General features: G+C 45.1%; 5 protein-coding genes across 5 annotated transcripts; 2 read left to right on the top strand and 3 right to left on the bottom strand.

The window, feature by feature from the left end:
- Positions 1 to 5977: 5977 nt before the first annotated feature.
- AOL_s00043g62 (uncharacterized protein) lies at positions 5978 to 7482 on the top strand (the record flags this gene model as incomplete). Its single annotated transcript, XM_011120549.1, has 2 exons — positions 5978 to 6880; positions 6940 to 7482. The coding sequence occupies 2 exons, from the start codon at positions 5978 to 5980 to the stop codon at positions 7480 to 7482; spliced, it is 1446 nt and encodes a 481-aa protein (XP_011118851.1).
- A 714-nt stretch (positions 7483 to 8196) lies between these two features.
- Positions 8197 to 10428, bottom strand: AOL_s00043g61 (uncharacterized protein; the record flags this gene model as incomplete). The annotated part of the gene is made up of 7 exons (XM_011120548.1): positions 8197 to 8704; positions 8792 to 9212; positions 9303 to 9438; positions 9533 to 9883; positions 9943 to 9956; positions 10024 to 10222; positions 10285 to 10428. The coding sequence occupies 7 exons, from the start codon at positions 10426 to 10428 to the stop codon at positions 8197 to 8199; spliced, it is 1773 nt and encodes a 590-aa protein (XP_011118850.1).
- A 1085-nt stretch (positions 10429 to 11513) lies between these two features.
- AOL_s00043g60 (uncharacterized protein) lies at positions 11514 to 13379 on the bottom strand (the record flags this gene model as incomplete). The annotated part of the gene is made up of 3 exons (XM_011120547.1): positions 11514 to 12834; positions 12896 to 13025; positions 13136 to 13379. 3 exons carry the CDS (start codon positions 13377 to 13379, stop codon positions 11514 to 11516), a joined length of 1695 nt encoding a protein of 564 aa, XP_011118849.1.
- A 1489-nt stretch (positions 13380 to 14868) lies between these two features.
- Positions 14869 to 15505, bottom strand: AOL_s00043g59 (uncharacterized protein; the record flags this gene model as incomplete). Its single annotated transcript, XM_011120546.1, has 2 exons — positions 14869 to 15342; positions 15416 to 15505. 2 exons carry the CDS (start codon positions 15503 to 15505, stop codon positions 14869 to 14871), a joined length of 564 nt encoding a protein of 187 aa, XP_011118848.1.
- Positions 15506 to 17272: 1767 nt separating this feature from the next.
- AOL_s00043g58 (uncharacterized protein) lies at positions 17273 to 18271 on the top strand (the record flags this gene model as incomplete). Its single annotated transcript, XM_011120545.1, has 1 exon — positions 17273 to 18271. One exon carries the CDS (start codon positions 17273 to 17275, stop codon positions 18269 to 18271), a length of 999 nt encoding a protein of 332 aa, XP_011118847.1.
- Between the last annotated feature and the right edge of the window lie 79 nt (positions 18272 to 18350).

The following is an 18350-nucleotide window of genomic DNA, read 5'->3' as shown; positions in this document are numbered from 1 at the left end:
GCTATAGACTTGAATGGTCTCGCGGGCGGTTGATCCCGTATGATAGGTAATTAATTAATTACGGACGGGGATGAGAATGTTTTCTCTTTTTTTTTTTTTTGATTCTCTTGATTATTATTTGTTTCTTGTTTGAAGCTTCGAATTCGGCTGATTCCTGATCGTCTGCAGTTAAGCGATAATCAGATTATGATTGAATGGGATATATATACTTCCGTATATATATATATATAGTGTACGGATATAGTATATCGATATAGTATATAGTGTAATAGAGGAGTAGAGGAGAGGAGAGGAGTAGAGTAGAGAATAATAGAATAGAGTAGAGTAGAGTAGAGATGGTGATGATGGTGATGATGATGATTAAGATTAAGAATTGAAGTGTGTTCTAGCAAGCTATGCAATGCTGATGCCGATTCGAAAGATAAAGACGGGGACAGAAGGCCGCAGTTATATAAAAGTGAGGAAGCACGAAAGATGTCAGGAAAATGTCTATATGCTCGGAAAAAGAAAAGAAACCCGTCGACAATTAGTGTAGTATACGATAGGCTCCGTGTTTGGGCGCATACCATTGGCCTTTTGGGATATCATCCTAACCGTGGTGTGGCATCGAGGGTTCGCGACCTTACTTATACGCAATCCCGGCCCTGTCCAGGGCTGATCCATTGCCCCCCCGATTCGATTTGATTCTACATCTTTTATTTTTTTTATTTTATTTTATTTTATTTCAATTTTTATTTTTAATTTCAATTTTTTCTTATTATTATTATTCAGGTTAATCAATTTGATTCAGAGGAAAAGTTATAAGTTATTAATATTTTAATTCATTCGCTGCTTCAAACGCTTTGTTGGTGATATTTTTACAACCTCCAACTTCTTTCTCAGGTGTACGGTACATGTACTTACATCCCTACATGTTAGTTACAAAGTATACTTACTACTCAAGTAAGTATGTACTTAGTTAGTAGACTTCAAGCTAGTTATGTCTCGTCTGCCGGTGTTGGACTCGCTATTGTTACGGGGGGGTGTGTATGACCTCGACCTCGACCTCGACCTCGACCGGTATGTTGGACTACGATGCTCACGGTAAACTTTACATGTCGACACCATGTTGGATCCTCCCAATAGCGTCTAGCGACAGCTTCGACGGTTAGGATGGCATGTCTACAGCCATTGGCAGCATTGGCCTCTCGGTCCACGGTGGGCCCTGTCAAATGCAGCCAGCTCGATTCTGGAAAGACACAATCCTCTTGTTTATTCCTATCGATACAAGTAATAATCTGGCTCTGTTAAGACCTGCACGAAGCCGTAAATGGGCTACTTCTTCCGGTCGATAGCTGCCATCGACCGGGGCTGCACTGTCGATGGGATTATGGGTATAGGACCATCGTCACCGACATGCATTCCAAGCATGAATGTGACTAACTCGCATCGGGTAAGGACATGCTCCATGCCCCTCCTTTAGCCTCGTCGTTTATTACTCTGCAGGGAAACAATCTAACATTTCCCAGAATCGATTATTTTTTCTTGTCAACAGGCCGCTCGACATGCAAATTTTAATGGTCGGGATGATTTCCATTTTACATTTGCCCGTTCCCGGTATTATATTATATTACCGTCGAGGAAAATAGAAAAATAAAATAAAAAATAAAGAAGAGGGAATTGACCCCTTTCTTCCATTGTCAGATCCATTTCTCTCGTTATATGTTATCCTTTTCCCCCCCTGATCATATGATTATGTTGGATCAAACAATTCATGCAAATGCAATTGAAACCGCAGTATACTACAATTTTATTTCAATTGTAACTGCAATTGCAATTGTGATATCGATACAATGTGGGGAGCTGGCCGCCACCCGGAGCTTGGAGCTTTGAATTTTCAACTAAACCCAGGTTGACCTTAATTGATTGAGCTCTGTGAATCTTTATTACAAAATATCGCCGCTAAAAAGGACAGGAAAAATAAACTACAAGACAAGGTAATAAACCTTACTACTCCGTATTGCTGAAGGTCAAAGGGCAAAGGGGAAAAAAAAAAAAAAGGAAGAAGAACATGAGAACCCGCCAAGAAATCAAAAATCAATGGGGATTTACTAGTGTTGGCGATAGCTCGATTGGAGGCAGGATCCTAAAAAAATAAAAAAAAGAGACAAGAGCAGAGTCCTGGCTCAGAAGAGCACTAGCGCGAGGACTATAGTGCCATATCTACATTAGCGATCCGAGACTGCGGCTACAAATTCCCTGTCTCCTTCGAGCCTCGGAGGCCATGCCATGCCTTTCGCTTCCAGCATTCTGGCTTGTGCGGGTTCGTCCTTGTCGTATTCAAGGGCTTACCCATACCTACCTAACTCGCAGGATAACAACCCCGCCCACACCATTGAAACAGGCCCTCGAAAACGGTAGGTGTAGCAAAAATTGGTGGTGTTTCTACGGGGTTTGAGGTTGCATTTGCATCCGTGTTAGAATTTAGAAACGAGTTTGCAGGCCGATTGTCTCGATGCATCGATTTGAAGCTGTTGGTCCATCATATGCATACATCATCGAATGTTGGAATACGCTACTAATTTTATTCCCACAGGACATTTACACTACACACAACATTCTAACTTTTATAACAGCATTGCATCTCACACCGTCTGAAAATAATCCTGTTCCGAAACGAAGGTCTCGAATCATTGAAACGAAAAAAAAAAAAAAACCTTTTGCGGTTTTCAAAGCTCGTTTTAAAAATAAGTTGTGTACTTACAGTTGCAGTATGAATAGCGCTTCATGCGGTCAGATCTACCTAACTCCGTCTCGGAGTGATAATTAGGTAAGTCTCAGTAGAATCTGGAGCGCCGCTGAGCTGATCAATCCGTCGATAACATCAGTCATGTCATATCGTATCCATATCATATCAACAATCGATCGAAAATGTCGGCATCGGTCATTGATTGATTGATTGAATGAAGCTGTGTAAAGTCTGTCTTAAACGTATAATCCTAAAAATGCCCAAAACCGAATTTTGAGGGATGTCCTTGCCGATGCATACCCGCCATTATCGCATAGCGTGGATTGATACGGACTGCTCTTCCCCCCTCCATATGTCAACTTCGAAGATCTTCTCGAAGCTCTCTTTAGACGCAATTGAAGGTGGTACCCCTCCATAGTCCGAATAAGGATCTGTACACTATTGCTCTTCCCCCGGAAATTCGGAGGGTAATACCAGTCCTGTTCGGCTCGGAATAACAAGCTCGGGTGTCCAGGGTGGAGTTCTGGTACTCAGATAGCGCCATATATTAAGACAGAAGAGGCAATCAGAAAACGAATCGGGCAATTCTTCGGGTATGGTGGGCAAAAGCGACCAAAACGTCTACATGTCTTCTGTAGACGCCCGCCCCAATGATCGTTGAAGAACTCCATCGTGGGAAAGGCGTCCGGCCAAGCGCGGACTATTACATTATGCCATCTAATATAGCTTGTACCGGGTACCCCAGGATGTGCGTACAACTTTATTGACTGTCAAGTAGTAGTCGACATGGTCGAAGGGGTCTTAGTACTTGGCTTAGCACGGTGGAGACGCACTATCGACGGTGGGGAGCTTTCAAGCTACCTGCATCTAAGTCCAATTGATTAATCTCGATAGGGCGCTAGCTAGCGGCCAGAGGGCAGCTGGTAGTAGCTTACCATTGAGCTATACCCTCGAGCTTACGAGCTCTTAGCTAGAAACATAATCGATTACCCTATCGATAGCGAAATATCATGGCCACTTTGACAATATTTGACATTATCGTGCTATAGTTCCTCAATTGATCGTTAGTTAACGATTAAGACGGTTAGCGACTTGCAAGAAAAACCAGAAATCCCCGACCGGTTGCAGCCGGCGAGACGGGAGTGGAGACTGTCGGCCGTCGGTATATACCTAAGTAGCTTAGTACTTGGGTTTTTTTTTGTGGCAACGTATTCAAAACTTCATGATGCATGTAACGTCTAGACGTCTACAGACTTGAAAATAGTCGTAGACCGTAGACCGTAGTATTTGTCGCTGTATAGACGGCACAGAGGTGGATTCTGCGGCAGAGTCCTATTTCACTCCACGTGTATGTACAGCACTGCACTGTAGCCATTAATAATCGCCCTCGATTGCCGGATACGAGTTACCAAAAACGTTAATCACAGTCCATTAATATTGGAAGCAGCGCAGATGTAATCGAATACAATGTAATGGGAGAGTAATTGCAATTGCAATTGGAATTGATAATACCGTCGATGGCGATGCAATGCAATGGGCACCTAGCTCTTGCAATATGCAATGTCCTGCTAGCTGCTCAATTGCTCGATCCTAGAGCTAAGCGTAGTCTTGTATCGATCCTAGAGTCGGTCAGGTTAATGCATAGCAGGTTTGTGTCTGGGTAGAACCCTGTGTGGTTGAGTGACAGTGGCTGCATGAAGCAGAAGAGGCTGTGGCTAGCAGCAGCTCCCATGTCAAAGGAAACCCTTGTTCATGCCTGCTGCCAGCTCCTAATCTGATCTGATCCTAAGCTCTAAAGCTGTCGCCGGCACCAGGCCAGGGTAGCTCCAAGCTCTGTGTAGGTATGTACTTCACCGTTTTCCTTTGCCTCAGAGAAGAAGAAAAACATAAGAAGAAAAAAAAAAAAAAAAAGTGAACGGCTATGCAAGTGCGAATGGATGTAAACTAAGACTTAGCTTGGTGAACCGAGCTCTCTTGACAGCAGCAGATATTTTGTTTTGCTGTGTGACAACACATTTGGAGATGCATAATCTGCCTGTCTGAGGAGACTCGAGACATGTACATGTTAATCTAGCGATCATATCATGATATCATCTGACCTCTGCCATTTCAACTGAAACGTAACTCTGAATCGAGGTTTCTAGTTTGTAACGGTCATCCGATCAATTGGAACCGGTTAGTATCCTCCAATTCACCACAAACTCTCATTTCTTGCCAATTACCTAAAGTTTGAACTCACGTTATGTGCATGTGGCTGATTCAGATCGAATCAGTAGCGAGCCAGACTAAATTTAAATTTAACTAGTAGTTAGACACTGCTGATAATATACATGCACATGTAAGTACTGTACATTTGCATCGCATCGATCACTCCTCGCTTTGTTCATGCGAAAGTTAGCGATTGGCTCTTTCTCCAAGATTCAAAATCAATTTCAGTTCTAATAAGGGTATCTTCCCATGGATAGTATTTCAATTGAACCAGGAACAGCATACGTGCTTTTCACGCCAGTATGCCTAGTATGTCTTTCGAGCCGAGGAATACTAGACTTTCGTGCGTCTGTCGCAGACCATTTGCAGCACGGTTTGACATTTGATTTGCGGACATGAATTGATTCCAGGCACAATACTACCTTATAATTGGTCCCTCGTACAGCATTTAAACATTCTAATAAGTATACTTAAAGTAGGTACCAGTGCTTGCATATGTACCTAATGTACATACATTACGTATTTCTTGATATATTCCATTACTGTATTTGTTGCATTTTGGCAGAGATACCCCTATCGAAGTGTTGACCTGCGGTTAACATGGAACATCTCGATAATTCAGTTCCCCAAATTTATGTTCAGAATGTCACTCAGTTCATATAAAACATAAATAAAAATAACAATAAAATATAATAAGTGCTATCGACTACCAAGATGGGTATATCTTATATTATACTTTTACAATAAACCAATCCCCAAAAGAAGAGTCTCGATCGAGCCGGTCGATATCGACAGTACATAGACGCTCGAGCGCTTCCCAACCTCAGCGATACCATGCCTCCCTTCTCCTCACTCCTCTACTCAAGAACGAGTAGCAGTGTAATCTCTCCTTCATACATTACCTCCACTTCATACCCACAAGTTACAGCCTATAGGTATCACCTTGATGACCTTAAAAAAACGATCCTCCTCCAACCAAATCGTGTGTACACCCCCACTCGACGGGACAATACAAGAGATGTGCCCATTGGGGAATATTGGATGTGGCGAATCGGCCTCATGGTCATGTTTATCTGGGTTTTTGTCGCAATGTGTGTGGGAAGTTACATCCTCGGCAAAAAAAGGCGTCGAGAAGAGGAAAATGAGAAGGTCGATATTACTGGCTTGAATGCAAGGCATCGGCTGAGATCATTCGGACACAAGATTCCGTATGCTCAACGGCAGATATCTAAACAGGATAGAGCATATCGAAGGTATAGACGAGCATTACTCAAAAAATTGACCAAAAAGAAAGGGGAGTGGTTGAGAAAACGGGCGGAAGCTCAGAAGAATACTGCTCATAGTGAGGAATTGAGGAAAGCATTGGAGAAGGAGCTGAAAAGAAAGGAAGCGAAGTCTCGGAAGCTTGAACATTTACAGACTCCGATTCCTTGGGACAATTACGATGATCCTCCCGCAGTTACAATGGGCAATGATAGGGACGAATTCGACACAAGAATTCCTATGCCACGGGACCGCCGTCAAACCACCGTCGACAGGGCTCGACGACAGTCTGTTTTCATTCAACAGGAGGACCAGATGAAGGATGCTCGAAGACGTTCATCCATGGGCCTACCTCCGGCTGACCTGGCCAAACCTAAGGTCAAAAGTACAGGACACGAGGATGGTGACGAGGATGGTAATGAAAACGAGGACGAGAACAAAGCCCCAACAATCAAAGATTTGGAATCGTCTCAGTGGAAGGTGATGGATGATCAAATACCCCCACCATGGCAATGGATTTTGGAAGCCGATCCCTGGCTTCGGAACGTACTTCGGAAAGCTGAAGTCGTAAATGGGCTATATCACTACGCAGCACCGCCACCCTACCCGCCCCCAGGATTCCTCGAAGAAGTGGTTGAACGAGCGAGCAACCAACCTAACAGAGCAATAACAAAGAAAAAGGTAAACTTTATGCTAGACATATTCTTCTGTACACATGTGCTGACCGTACGACCCCCTAGGCCCAAGCGGTTCCGTGGGGAGAAATGCGCGGCCGTCACGCATTTATGCCTGATACGCCTGATTTTGCAGAGTACGAACACCCATGGGATGAATACGCTGGGAATATCGACGTGGTAATGCGCCCTCTAAATCTCAAAGAGCTTCTCTGGAAGAATGAGGCTACCCGGTTACAAAGGGGAAGACTTATATACTACGACGACCAATGGAAGGAGGTTGCTGCCCGTAAAGGCTATGATGTGCCAATTATAAGATCTCATAAAAAGGGAGCGAAGCCGGGTCGGAAAATACAAGGCGGACAACTACCAAGCCGGCCCATGGAAAGAGGCCCGGGTGGGTTGTACTTACCTGACGAACAGACATTCCGGGAGATAGGTGAACATGAAGAAGCCCCAGTTAGCCCCACGACCGAAATACCGGGCGTAACACCAGTACTTAATGTCGAGCCACCAGGAGGTGGAATCACTGCTGAGGAGAGTCAAAGACAAGAAAACAAAACTCCATGGAAGAGGCGATTTGGACAGATGACAAAACTGTTTGGTTAATAAGAGAATGGTTAGGCTTGTGAGTCAGACTAGCCTGAGTGATGTTCGGGTTTATGATAAACGGTGCTTGAAAGGGTTGGTTGCATGTGGTACGGGCAATAAGTCTAATATTAATTAAGTGAACCTGTCTCATGAGACTGAAATGTTTATGCGGAGTGTGCATATATCTTTGACACCCACGCTAGACACAAAATAGGGAAATCCCTGCCGCCGTTAGTAAGTCAAACCATCGGGCTCATAATTCCAGGTTGTGTCTTAAGGGCTGATAATTTTGGTAGGAGTGATCAAGATCAAGTAAGAATTGTTAACTTGTTTTGAATGCTAAAAGTTGGTTTATTGGGTTTGAATTGTAAATTAGTAGCCAGTGGTACCACAGAGATTCTTTACTCATGCACCAGACTGATTAAGACATGTATTTGTATGAGGTTCGAAGGTTCAACTATGCACCTAACTTTGCGTCACCTATTAAGATACGTATATACATGCCTTTTCAAAAACCAATACACTATGCCTAACTCTCCAATAATATAACATACGTATATTGTTTGCGTCCTCGAGGCTATGCTTTTAAATTGTGAGCTCGTCAGAACATGGGTGCCCAGGTGTTGGTGATGTTGTAGCCAGCTAACTAGCATTCTCGCCAAATGTTATGGAGAAATACCACATTTCCAACGCCGCTGAATTCAATGCAACTTGGCTCACCCTTCACCTGGTTTACTGCTTCCACCCGTGAACCTCTGCATCAATACTCTTTCTAAATCTCTGTTGATCTTCGCTCATCTGTAAGAATATTTTGTACTTGGCGTCTAATAATGCGAGCTCGTGTTTGTCTTTCGTAACCTCCACCATCTTTCCTGGCTTCGACAACCTATCCATAATCTCCCATAGACCCTCTGTTTTTCCGGTAGCATCTGCGCTAGCAGCCTTTGCTCCCAGCATGGCAGATCCTAATACGACGGCTGCGTCAATATATCGCGGTATCGCAACGGGTAGCCTTGTCGCATTTGCAATCAAGGACATTAATATCGGGTTTCGGCACTGGCCACCGGACATAAAAATCGTCTTGATTGTGTGACCGGCGTCGTTCATCGCTGAGATAATGTGACGAGTTTGCTGAGCTATGAACTCCATTGCAGCGTAATATTGAAGTGCCAAGTCATTTATTGAAGTATCCATGCTCAGGCCGATGATGGAGCCTCGCATTGTGGCGTCGGCGATTGGGCTATGAGACACGCCATAAAAATTGAATTAGCAATTGCTTCTTACGTAGTTACCGCCAGGACCCGTAAATTCGGACTCGGATACAAACCTTCTGTTCCCATGATGATCGCCATAGAAAAAGATATGTCTTGCGACGTAACCAACGGTTGGTGCATTCTGCTCGACTCTTAATTCTTCGAGCCTCGTATTCAACAATTCATAAACACTTTGCCCGTTCTCCGCCGCCTGCGCCTTTGTAGCTGCATAGCTTGGGTGTGTAGTTAAAACGTGGTTCAGTAAACTGCCAGTGCTTGATTGACCACCTTCTGCCATCCAAAACTCTGGAAGAATAACATCCCGATAAGGTCCCCAGACTCCGGGAACAAATACGGGATCCTTTGACATAACGAGATGGCAAGTTGATGTTCCAGCGACAGCAGCCAACCGAGTGAATGCTTGTTCTAAACTGTTATTGGGTATTGATTCGTCAAGGAGCGGCTCCTGTAACTCGACCTTTGCTCCAACAGTTCCTACATGTACAACGTCCTCAAGTTAGCATCTTGTACAATATTACCTAGGCAACATTAATACTGTTTCGTTTCACATCTCAACCGACTTACCAACCCAACCGGCATACGCATCAATAACGCCGCTTCCAATCTTTGTCCCCACCGGCAAACCCAGTTGCTCAGCCGCCTCTTTACACAGCCCGCCAACCAACTCGCCTGCAGATAGTATCGTCCCAGTCTTTGCATACTAGTTAATATAATAACACAACATCATGATCTCGAATTACGCTTCCTGTGATGGATATAACATGAGGAAATCGGAGGAATTATAGAACACCTACCTCGCCATGTATCCCGCCCATTCGCTTAAATCCGTCCTCTACCAGTTCTGGCAATCCAATGCTATTCAAAAAATCATCTTGCCAGCCCTTTACACTGCCGTCAATTCCAACGGGAACATAGCCCTGTTTGCACACGGCGGAGCAGAAACTACGAGTCTCCTTCCCGCTAGCAATATGAGTTAATGCGTCAACAAGGTCGTAAAATTTGCAGTCCCGGAATTTGTCACTTGGCATGTGGTTTTTAAGCCATAGAACCTTGGGGATTTCCATTTCAATTGACATTTTGCCGCCGACGTATTTGAGAAGCCTATGGTTGGTGGCATTGATGGAGGCGGTCTCGTCAGGGCAACGCTTTATGCGAATCGTTAGGGCTGGCACTGCAATGGGGAAAAAACTTTCTGGGAGCATACATGGTCCATCCATACTAGAAACGTGATGTTTAGTATTTTCTCTTGACAGATAAGTTTGAATAGTGGGCATGTTGGGCATACAAATGACATTTCGTTCGGGTTCTTCAAAATTAGGACCAGCTACGGAAACCGGTTCGTCTGTGCTTTCGCTCAATACTGCCAGTGAACATGTTGCATCGAATCCAATGCCTGTGACTTTCGAAGGGTCTACATTGGCTTTCTCAAGGCATGTGCGAACGCAGTAGCAAATTGACTCCCAAATGTTTGTAGTCGATTGCTCCTAATAAAGCGGGGTCTAAGATGAGTGAAATGATCCTGAATTTGAAAGGTAGTGATCCTTACATAGTAGTCGGCTCTAGGGTTCCATGTTTTAATTTCTTTTGAGACTTCGGCGAGGAGTTCGCCGGTGAAATCAATAATGCAAGCTCGTGCGCTGCCGGTGCCGACGTCTATACCGACGGCGAAAGTATTCTTTGGGTCGGACATGTCGTGGACGAACCTTTCTAATCAATTCTAGGCTTTGTAACTTTTATATCAAAGACAGATCTAGATGTAGTTGAATTTATGTCATTCGAAGGGGTATTTAGGCGGGGAATCGAGTCCGGGGAAAGGTCTGAAGCAGGGAAAGGGTAGTATTATATTATATCATAACGGCGGCAAGCATGTATGATATCAACAATTGAGGACAATCGGCGAGCTAGTTCGGATTGATAGCATAGATATGACAATCCGGGGTCGGCTCTAGTCCAGGGCAGCGAGCAAGAGTTACAACTAATATCAATTAGTCTCCAAGCTACACATGTTCTCGTCTCGAGGCCACATGCATCGCGTGGTTAATTTTATTTTGAGGTTGCAATATATGTCTATATCGATATCTCCCGAAGCAATCCCGGCGTTTGACCGATATCACGCCCAATCTGAGGGACCAATACAGTACATCGTTTTCATTCACCGATTTTCTCGGTGTTTCCATGTAATCACCAGGCACTTGCGGGCTCGAGTTCAATTGGAATGAGGGATCAATTGGTGTTGATGTTGTTATCGATAAGACTCGTATTTTGGTGCCCCCGAGCCGGGCCCAGCCCAGCCCAGCCGAGTCTTAACAAATTTTGCCTGTCTCGGTTTTTCCCTTCCTTTCCTTTCTTTCTTTCTTCAACCACCTCATCCACGCGAAATCTTCAGCATCCCCTACCAAATGGCTTCTGGCCGTCTGGTAGTATGCATGAATTTTATATACATAGTATTATATTTCGCGTAACTGGGTTTTTCTCTCCTGTTTTTTCTCGGTAATGCGATGAGGTGCAGAACATACTTTCCTACAGTGGTCACAATTAAGCCGGAATGCCATATCGTTCTGTCGATGGGATTTGACTATGCATGATCATACATACTACCTGAACGATTATTACTGATTGTTCCCTTGACTGAAATGGTACTGATTTAAAGGCCTTGACGGCCATAACGCTAAATAGACATGTATATTTTGAAGCAATGAATAAAAAGAATAAAAAAGGATACGCTAACCCGCCATCAGCAAATATCGAGTCGCAAAAACCAGAATGGGGAAATTTCTAAAATTCATTGTCATTATCATCATAATCGAAGCTCTTTAACGTCTCTTCTACTGTCTTCTGCCTCCACCACTCCTTCACCTTGTCCACGCCGGGAACCATGTCTTCAGTCGGCTCGATAATGTACCACCTGGTTCCTGCAAGATCACTAAACGCATTGAGACTCCGGCCGTCATACTTGTGGACGGTCAACCCTCTGAACAGGACTAAAGTGCCAACCGCAGGCTTGAAAAGAACCGGGTCAACCCACACTGATAACCATACTGTCCTCTCTACAGTCGGGTCTAACAGATGCATATCCCTCTTAACGCCAATTGAACGAGTAATTGTCTTATCATCAATCCTGCTGATAATAGCTAGAATATCAACTTTGTTCTTTGGGGCTTTGTCGAACAAGTCTCCGAGTTTTGTGATCTCAAAAGGGCGCGGCTGTTGCGGTGATTTATATGGCGGTGAGGTGAGCGGTGTGGTTTGCCTGGAAGATTTTTGGGGCGTGTTCGGCCCTATAGGGAACGGTTGAACACCTGTGGATGGACCCGGGGATAATCCTCTGTCTTGACGTGGGAGAGGCAAGGAATTTTGTAAAGGTTTCTGTGACGTATCCGGACCACTGGGGTTCTTTGAGCTGCTGGCTATAGTGCTGCTTCCGAGACCTCGACCATTTTCCTTTTCGTAAAACAGTGGCTCTTTCACTTTCTTCGCCGTCATACTATGGTGACCTAAGCCACCATTCGTATTCCCTGTAATGTCCCTCAGTCCCCCTGCTGATTTAAGTTTCTCCTCTGGCTGCTTCTGCTTCTGAGTCGACTTGCACGTTGAATTGATAATCTCCGTCTTGATGGCCATTTTCGGTTCCAATTGCGACAATTGTAAGATTTCCTCTTCTGACAGGTCATCATCATCCAATATATGGTCTGGCGACAGAGACCGCTCGTCTGCTGTAGCAAAATCATCCGGCCTCATCGCATGTGCTTGCATAGATTTATTCCCACCCCGTGGTTCCAGCTGTATTATGGCTTCCTCTTCATCAATATCTAGCCCATATTCGTTTTGGCCGTCGTCAATCTCTCGATCTCGAGTTCCGTCTAGTCCGAAATCAGCTCTGGGTTGGGAAGACGCGGCTTCTTGCTTGATTACTACCACCTCATCTTCTTCTTCTTGGATAGTTTCGGTCTCATGGTTTGGGTTTCTGGGCGGGGCAAGCCGTCCGATTGTACGGGCGATACCACCCATGACAGAATCTCCGTCCGCATCTGTGTTTTCTGGATGAAAGTGGATCCCTGGAGAATATACAACTTCAAGTCCCCGGACCTTAAGGAATCTATTCCGTCGTAGATTAGAGCCCATTTCTATGAAATTCATGACACCCACAGATCCTCTACCTCGTGAATTTGTCCGTCGCAATCTTCTTCGGCGATGTCCGTACATCATAGTCCGTTAACCTGACGTAGGTACCTGGCCCAGTCAAGATCTTGTCGTGCACAAGCGGGTGAAGCACGGGGTCCAACACAGCTACCGCGACAGAAAGGCATCGACAGTTAGTCTAGATTAAGGAACACTGCCAATATTGCTTTAGGATTCTAAAATTCCAAAAGACAAAAAAAAAAAAAAAAAAGGCTGACCTGCAACAACATATTCACCGTCAGTTAAAAAGAGACGATACGCGAAGAGTGTATCTCCTTCCCGAGGCTCAGTTTCATCATCCGGGTTGGTGCGAGGCCCAGCGATCATAGATATGCCTTGCACCTTGACGATACGAAGCAACGGACGTTGAAACAAAGACTCAGTTCCAAAGCTTCCTGAAACGATCCTAGCGAGAGCTGGAACTAGCGTGATGGTGGGTGCCTGACGGCGTCTCGTCGCCATTGTAGATGAGGAAGGCCTCGAGGTGCACTGTATTGTTGGAGTTACGAAACTACAATGTTGATGTTGAGTGTATTTGTTGGATGTTGTAACACAGGCTGTACTTACAACAACAATGCGATGCAACGTGCTACACAGTATACGTAAGGACTTCCTTACCAACAACTGAATACCATCTATGATATGCATTCAACAGCTAACAGGGCCTGTCTTAATCTCAAGGGGAGTGGAAACCGACAATTTTCATGAGTCTGGCCTGGTCTAGACACATACTGACATGTTAAGACCTCAACGTTGCATTGTCATAGATCTCTAGGGCTAGCCGCCAACCGAGCATGCACCTGCGTTTGAATATTTGGTATAGATACTACAAGCACGGTTTCAAGATTGTTAAAAAGTTTTTCGAAGTTGGTTGCGAAGCCTAACAAAGCTTCCCGAAACTATGCAAGAATTCCATTTGATTTGTAAACCATATGCATAGTATGATATCAGATGTCATGCATGCTTGACTGAAACATGCAATTTTGGTCTCGTAATTCCAACAAATCGAGGATGTATTCTAAGTCGTTTATTGTTTGTTTGTTTTATAAGATTTGAAAATAGAAAGAGGAAAAAGGAGCATCTCATCCTTAAGGTTCCCAAACTCCAGAAGCAGAACACCAGTCTAGAACCCCTAGAGATGTAAAATAAACAGAAACACGACTCTCGCGAAGACGGTGGTACTGAGCAAGAGTGGCGAGCTAACACGAAGAAAAACAGGAAGAAAAGCGAATAGGTGACAGAGAAGGGGGTATAGTGTATGATTCTTCCAAGTCTTTCATATCAATCATCATCAAAGGTCGTTCAAAACTCCCGCCGAAATCAAAAAAACACCAAGTGGTATAAAAGACCCGTCGTCAAGCACCATATAGAGGATATACGCCAAAATCCAACCGAAAACCGCCGTGATGTTAGTAGAAAGGGGATGAAAAACAGAAGAGAAAAAAACACTATGCTGCCCAATAAAGCACAGGGTATGTTTAATGCTACAAGGAGCAAGGTAATAAAATAGGGCATTCGGCAAAACAAAAAAGTCATCGCAAAGCCATGTGCATTGGTAGAAGGGAAGAAGAAAGGAAATAAGAAAAGGAGGGCCTTTGTTGTACGCATGAAATCTGCAAAGGGGGGAATTGGCCAAGTAGTAAAAATTGAGAAGCATAAAAGCAAAGATTTGCGTTTGTAATGATTATTTGTTTACTAGAAAAGAAGAAGGAGAAGAAGGGAAAAGAAAAACCCTTTGATGGGAAGCTGAAAAGAAAGAGAGGAAAGAAGGCAGGCAGGCAGGAAAGTCAACATTAACGAATAAGCTACCGTATCATCAAGAGAGCATCCACAAAAGCGAACCTTGCCGAAAGAACTCGCTCGAAAACACGCGTGTCGAAAACGAAAAACCGAGATGTAACACTCTGGATGGTATTGAGGCTATCCCGAGGGCACCGTATTGTTATTGTTTTTAAACAAACTCGTAGTCGTCGTCTTCAGATGATGCAGACTCCTCGGAGTCGACAACATCATACTCATTCTTGATCAATAGCTCAAGTTGCTTCCTTTCCATTTTGTCGATGGCGATGTTAAGAGCTTGAGATAGGACTTGAGAACCGTGGCTGGGTCCAGAGGGTAGATCGTAGGAGTAGAGAACACCATCGACCCCATCACGATAAATGTTATCTTGATCGAGCAAGTCGTCAAGCCCGTCAACCGGATCGTGATCCCAGGCCCTTTGAAGACGAGTTTTGCATCGATTATTTGATTCCCAGCGATATGACCTGCATGATTGGCATTGGCAAGAGGGCCCACCGAAGGTGTTGGGATTAGGCATCTTGAACATATTGCGTTCGTTCCAACGTTTACAATTCGGGTTCCTCGCTAAAGGGTCTATAGGTTGGTTAAGAAGATTGACATTTACGTTTCTGTACCGAACCTTACGCTATATAATATGTCAGTATAGGTTTTGATTTTTGGCTTCATCTAGGCAGAAGCTCATGGGTGTATAAACGCACGTTTTTGGCACGATTTTGCTCAACGGATGCCTTCCTGAGGTCAGCAGTGGATGAAATAACGCTATTAACGGGGTCGATGATAGATGCCATGTTGATTTGCTGGGTTTCGAGCCTTCAAGCCTAACTTCGAGTTCCTTTGAGGTTTTAAGGGAATTGAAGGTTGATGAGAGCTATTCTTTGGGGAACGATAACGATACTGCAGATAGCGATATTGAAAGGGTGATGGCGGAGGAAGAAAGGGAGACCGAGAGAATGAGAGAGAGATTAATATGAAGGACTTAAGTCAAGTAGGCACTTTAATATGGTTCTGATTATGATTTGGTAGGCTGACAGAGACTGGATGGTAACCTCTCAACCCCGTGACCGAAGCTTCGAGGCAGACTCGAAGGGGGCGGAGGGCGCCGCTTTATATGTTTCCAATATGTCATCATATGCGTCCAAGTCCTTCCCCCCGAAAAGTCAGGAAGGCTTGCTTGCTTGCTTCAGGGGATTTCTCAAGTCCGGTTCAGCTCTGACAAAATGACTCCTCGCCTCGGAATGGGCGAGAGCCTGTATTAGCTAATTTCCCCGAGATGGGCCGGGCTTTCTTTCCACTTGCCGACGTTGCCATGATTTCTGCGCATGCTATCTCCTGAGTGGAGTCCTGCTGTCCGAATCGAGATAACCTCGATAGGGATCTTGTCGGTCCACAAGACATTAGCTCATATGTTTGGAGGACAAGACGTCGACAGGGGTTTCTATCTCGATAGCTTGTTTGCGCGCGTATACCATCCGGGGTTTTCGGCCCTGTTAATCAAAATTTGGGGGAACACACCGAGCTGAACATCATTGGAATTAGAATCAGCAGCTACCAGCTACCAGCTACCAGCTTACATGTGTAGGGCACGGCTGTACAGCGCTGTGACACGGTATGGGATGCAGCGCAATACCGGCCACTTCCGATACTGGGTTGTCCAGATAGGGACGACGAAAACAGTAAGCATCTTTTGGCCCTTCCAAAAATATGTCGCTTGCAGCAGATGAGCTGCACCTAGGGTCACCGAATACTGGCTTCTCATTGGCCCATGCAGCATATCTGCGGCCTCCTATTGGCTTCCCTCTCCCGTTCCTGCGCTGGAGGCGAGCTGCAGTAGGGAATTTCTCACGCCTTAGGAGCTTCGCAGGCACAGCTTGACTCGAGGTCCAGGCATAGGCATACTGTAAAACCATTTCGTCAGCCTGCCCAACCCTCCGTTTGCTCCAATTGCAGGCCTTTGTACTCACACGGCGTCCGGCCGTTGGTCACTCACAGCCGTGGGCAGCTGATTGATTCTCTTTGTTTTTCGCTTTCGAGCCTTGGGAACTTTATGCATTTCCCATGACCTATTCCTTCGTCATATTGGTATTCCTTGCCAGACCTGACAACCATCTTTTGTCGTCATCGGAATAATTGCCATTCTTGCTGTGGCTTGTCGATGTCATGCTCGCGTGGCTAGGTCGAGTCGATCTCAGTGGCCATCTCGAAGGGTTCAAGTTTCGTAAGATTGACAAGCACATGTTCGTGCATTGACGACATCGACGTCATTGCATCTTACGGTTCTGTATCAGTCCCTTCTTTGAGATGCTCCAATCATCATTGGGATCAAGATTAACCCGTCTACCATTATGCGCCGGGTACCTACATAATTCGTAAAGCCAATGAAGCACTTAGAGGGTAAGAGGGTCGGCAGGAAGTTGGTAGTACTTGGTTAATATCGAGGCTGCAGTGAAGGAAGGGAGGTTCGAGGATTTGCTGAGTCAGCATCAACACATCTGAGTCTTCAATATCTCACCAGGGTTTCCAGCACCGCGACTCCCATTCTTCATCAAACCATCGCAATGTCCTCTTCACTTGCCGACTATCTAAACGCTAAATACCTGACCAAAGACGAATCATTCGATAAAAAGGCTAAGAAGCGGAAGAGAAAAGAAGATAAGGCAAAGGGTCGACAGGTCACGCTCGTAGACGAGGATGCCACAGGATGGGAGAAGAACGGTCAAGACGACGATGACGACGAGGACCGGCCGGTCACCGTGAACGATCGCTCAACCGCTGAATTCCGAAAAACGAAGAAATCTGGCTGGAACACTATTTCCGGACCGGCAAAGGATGCGGAAACCGCTGCAGCGGACGCGATCATCGCGTCAACAGCTGCTGACATTGCTGCCTCCGAGGCCGCCCTTCTTGAATCCGAGGCACCAGTTGTTGTTGCTACAAACCCAGAAGATGAAGCTTTAGTGATGGAATCCGGTGCTCGTGCCGGCTTACAGTCTGCCGCGCAGGTCACAGCTGCAATGAAGAAAAAGCGAGAAAAGGAGCTTGAAGAATTTAAAAAGGTCAATGCAGAGGAAGCAGGCAAAGGCAAAGATACAATATATCGTGATGCATCTGGAAGGATCATCAATATCGCTATGCAGCGTGCGGAGGCTCGTAGAAAACTCGAAGAAGAAGAGGCAAAGAAGCGCCAACAGAAAGAAATGAATAAAGGTGTAGTGCAGCTCGCCGAAGCTGACAAACGGAAGAAACAGCTTGATGACGCTAAGCTCATGAAATTGGCGAGACACGCCGATGATGAAGATATGAATAAGGAATTGAAAGAGAAAGAAATGTGGAACGACCCAGCTGCACCGTTTTTAAGGAAGAAGGTAGCTGGTCAATCGAAAAGTGGCCTTCCATTATACAAAGGGGCTTTCGCACCAAACAGATACGGGATTCGGCCCGGCCATAGATGGGACGGGGTGGACCGAGGGAATGGCACTGAGGCGTTGTTCTTCCGTAAAAACAATGAACGGAAGGACAGGGTACAGCAAGAGTATGCCTGGGAGATGGATGTTTAGTTTGAAGGTATTAATGTCACTTGATGAGCATATTAGCGGTGTTGGGGCGTTTAACGGGCCTTTTCATTCGAGTTTGTAT

Source organism: Orbilia oligospora (assembly GCF_000225545.1).
Source record: "Orbilia oligospora ATCC 24927 unplaced genomic scaffold scaffold00043, whole genome shotgun sequence".
Classification (NCBI taxonomy): domain Eukaryota; kingdom Fungi; phylum Ascomycota; class Orbiliomycetes; order Orbiliales; family Orbiliaceae; genus Orbilia; species Orbilia oligospora.
Note: the sequence above shows the minus strand (reverse complement) of the source record. Positions and strands in the feature narration are given on the sequence as shown.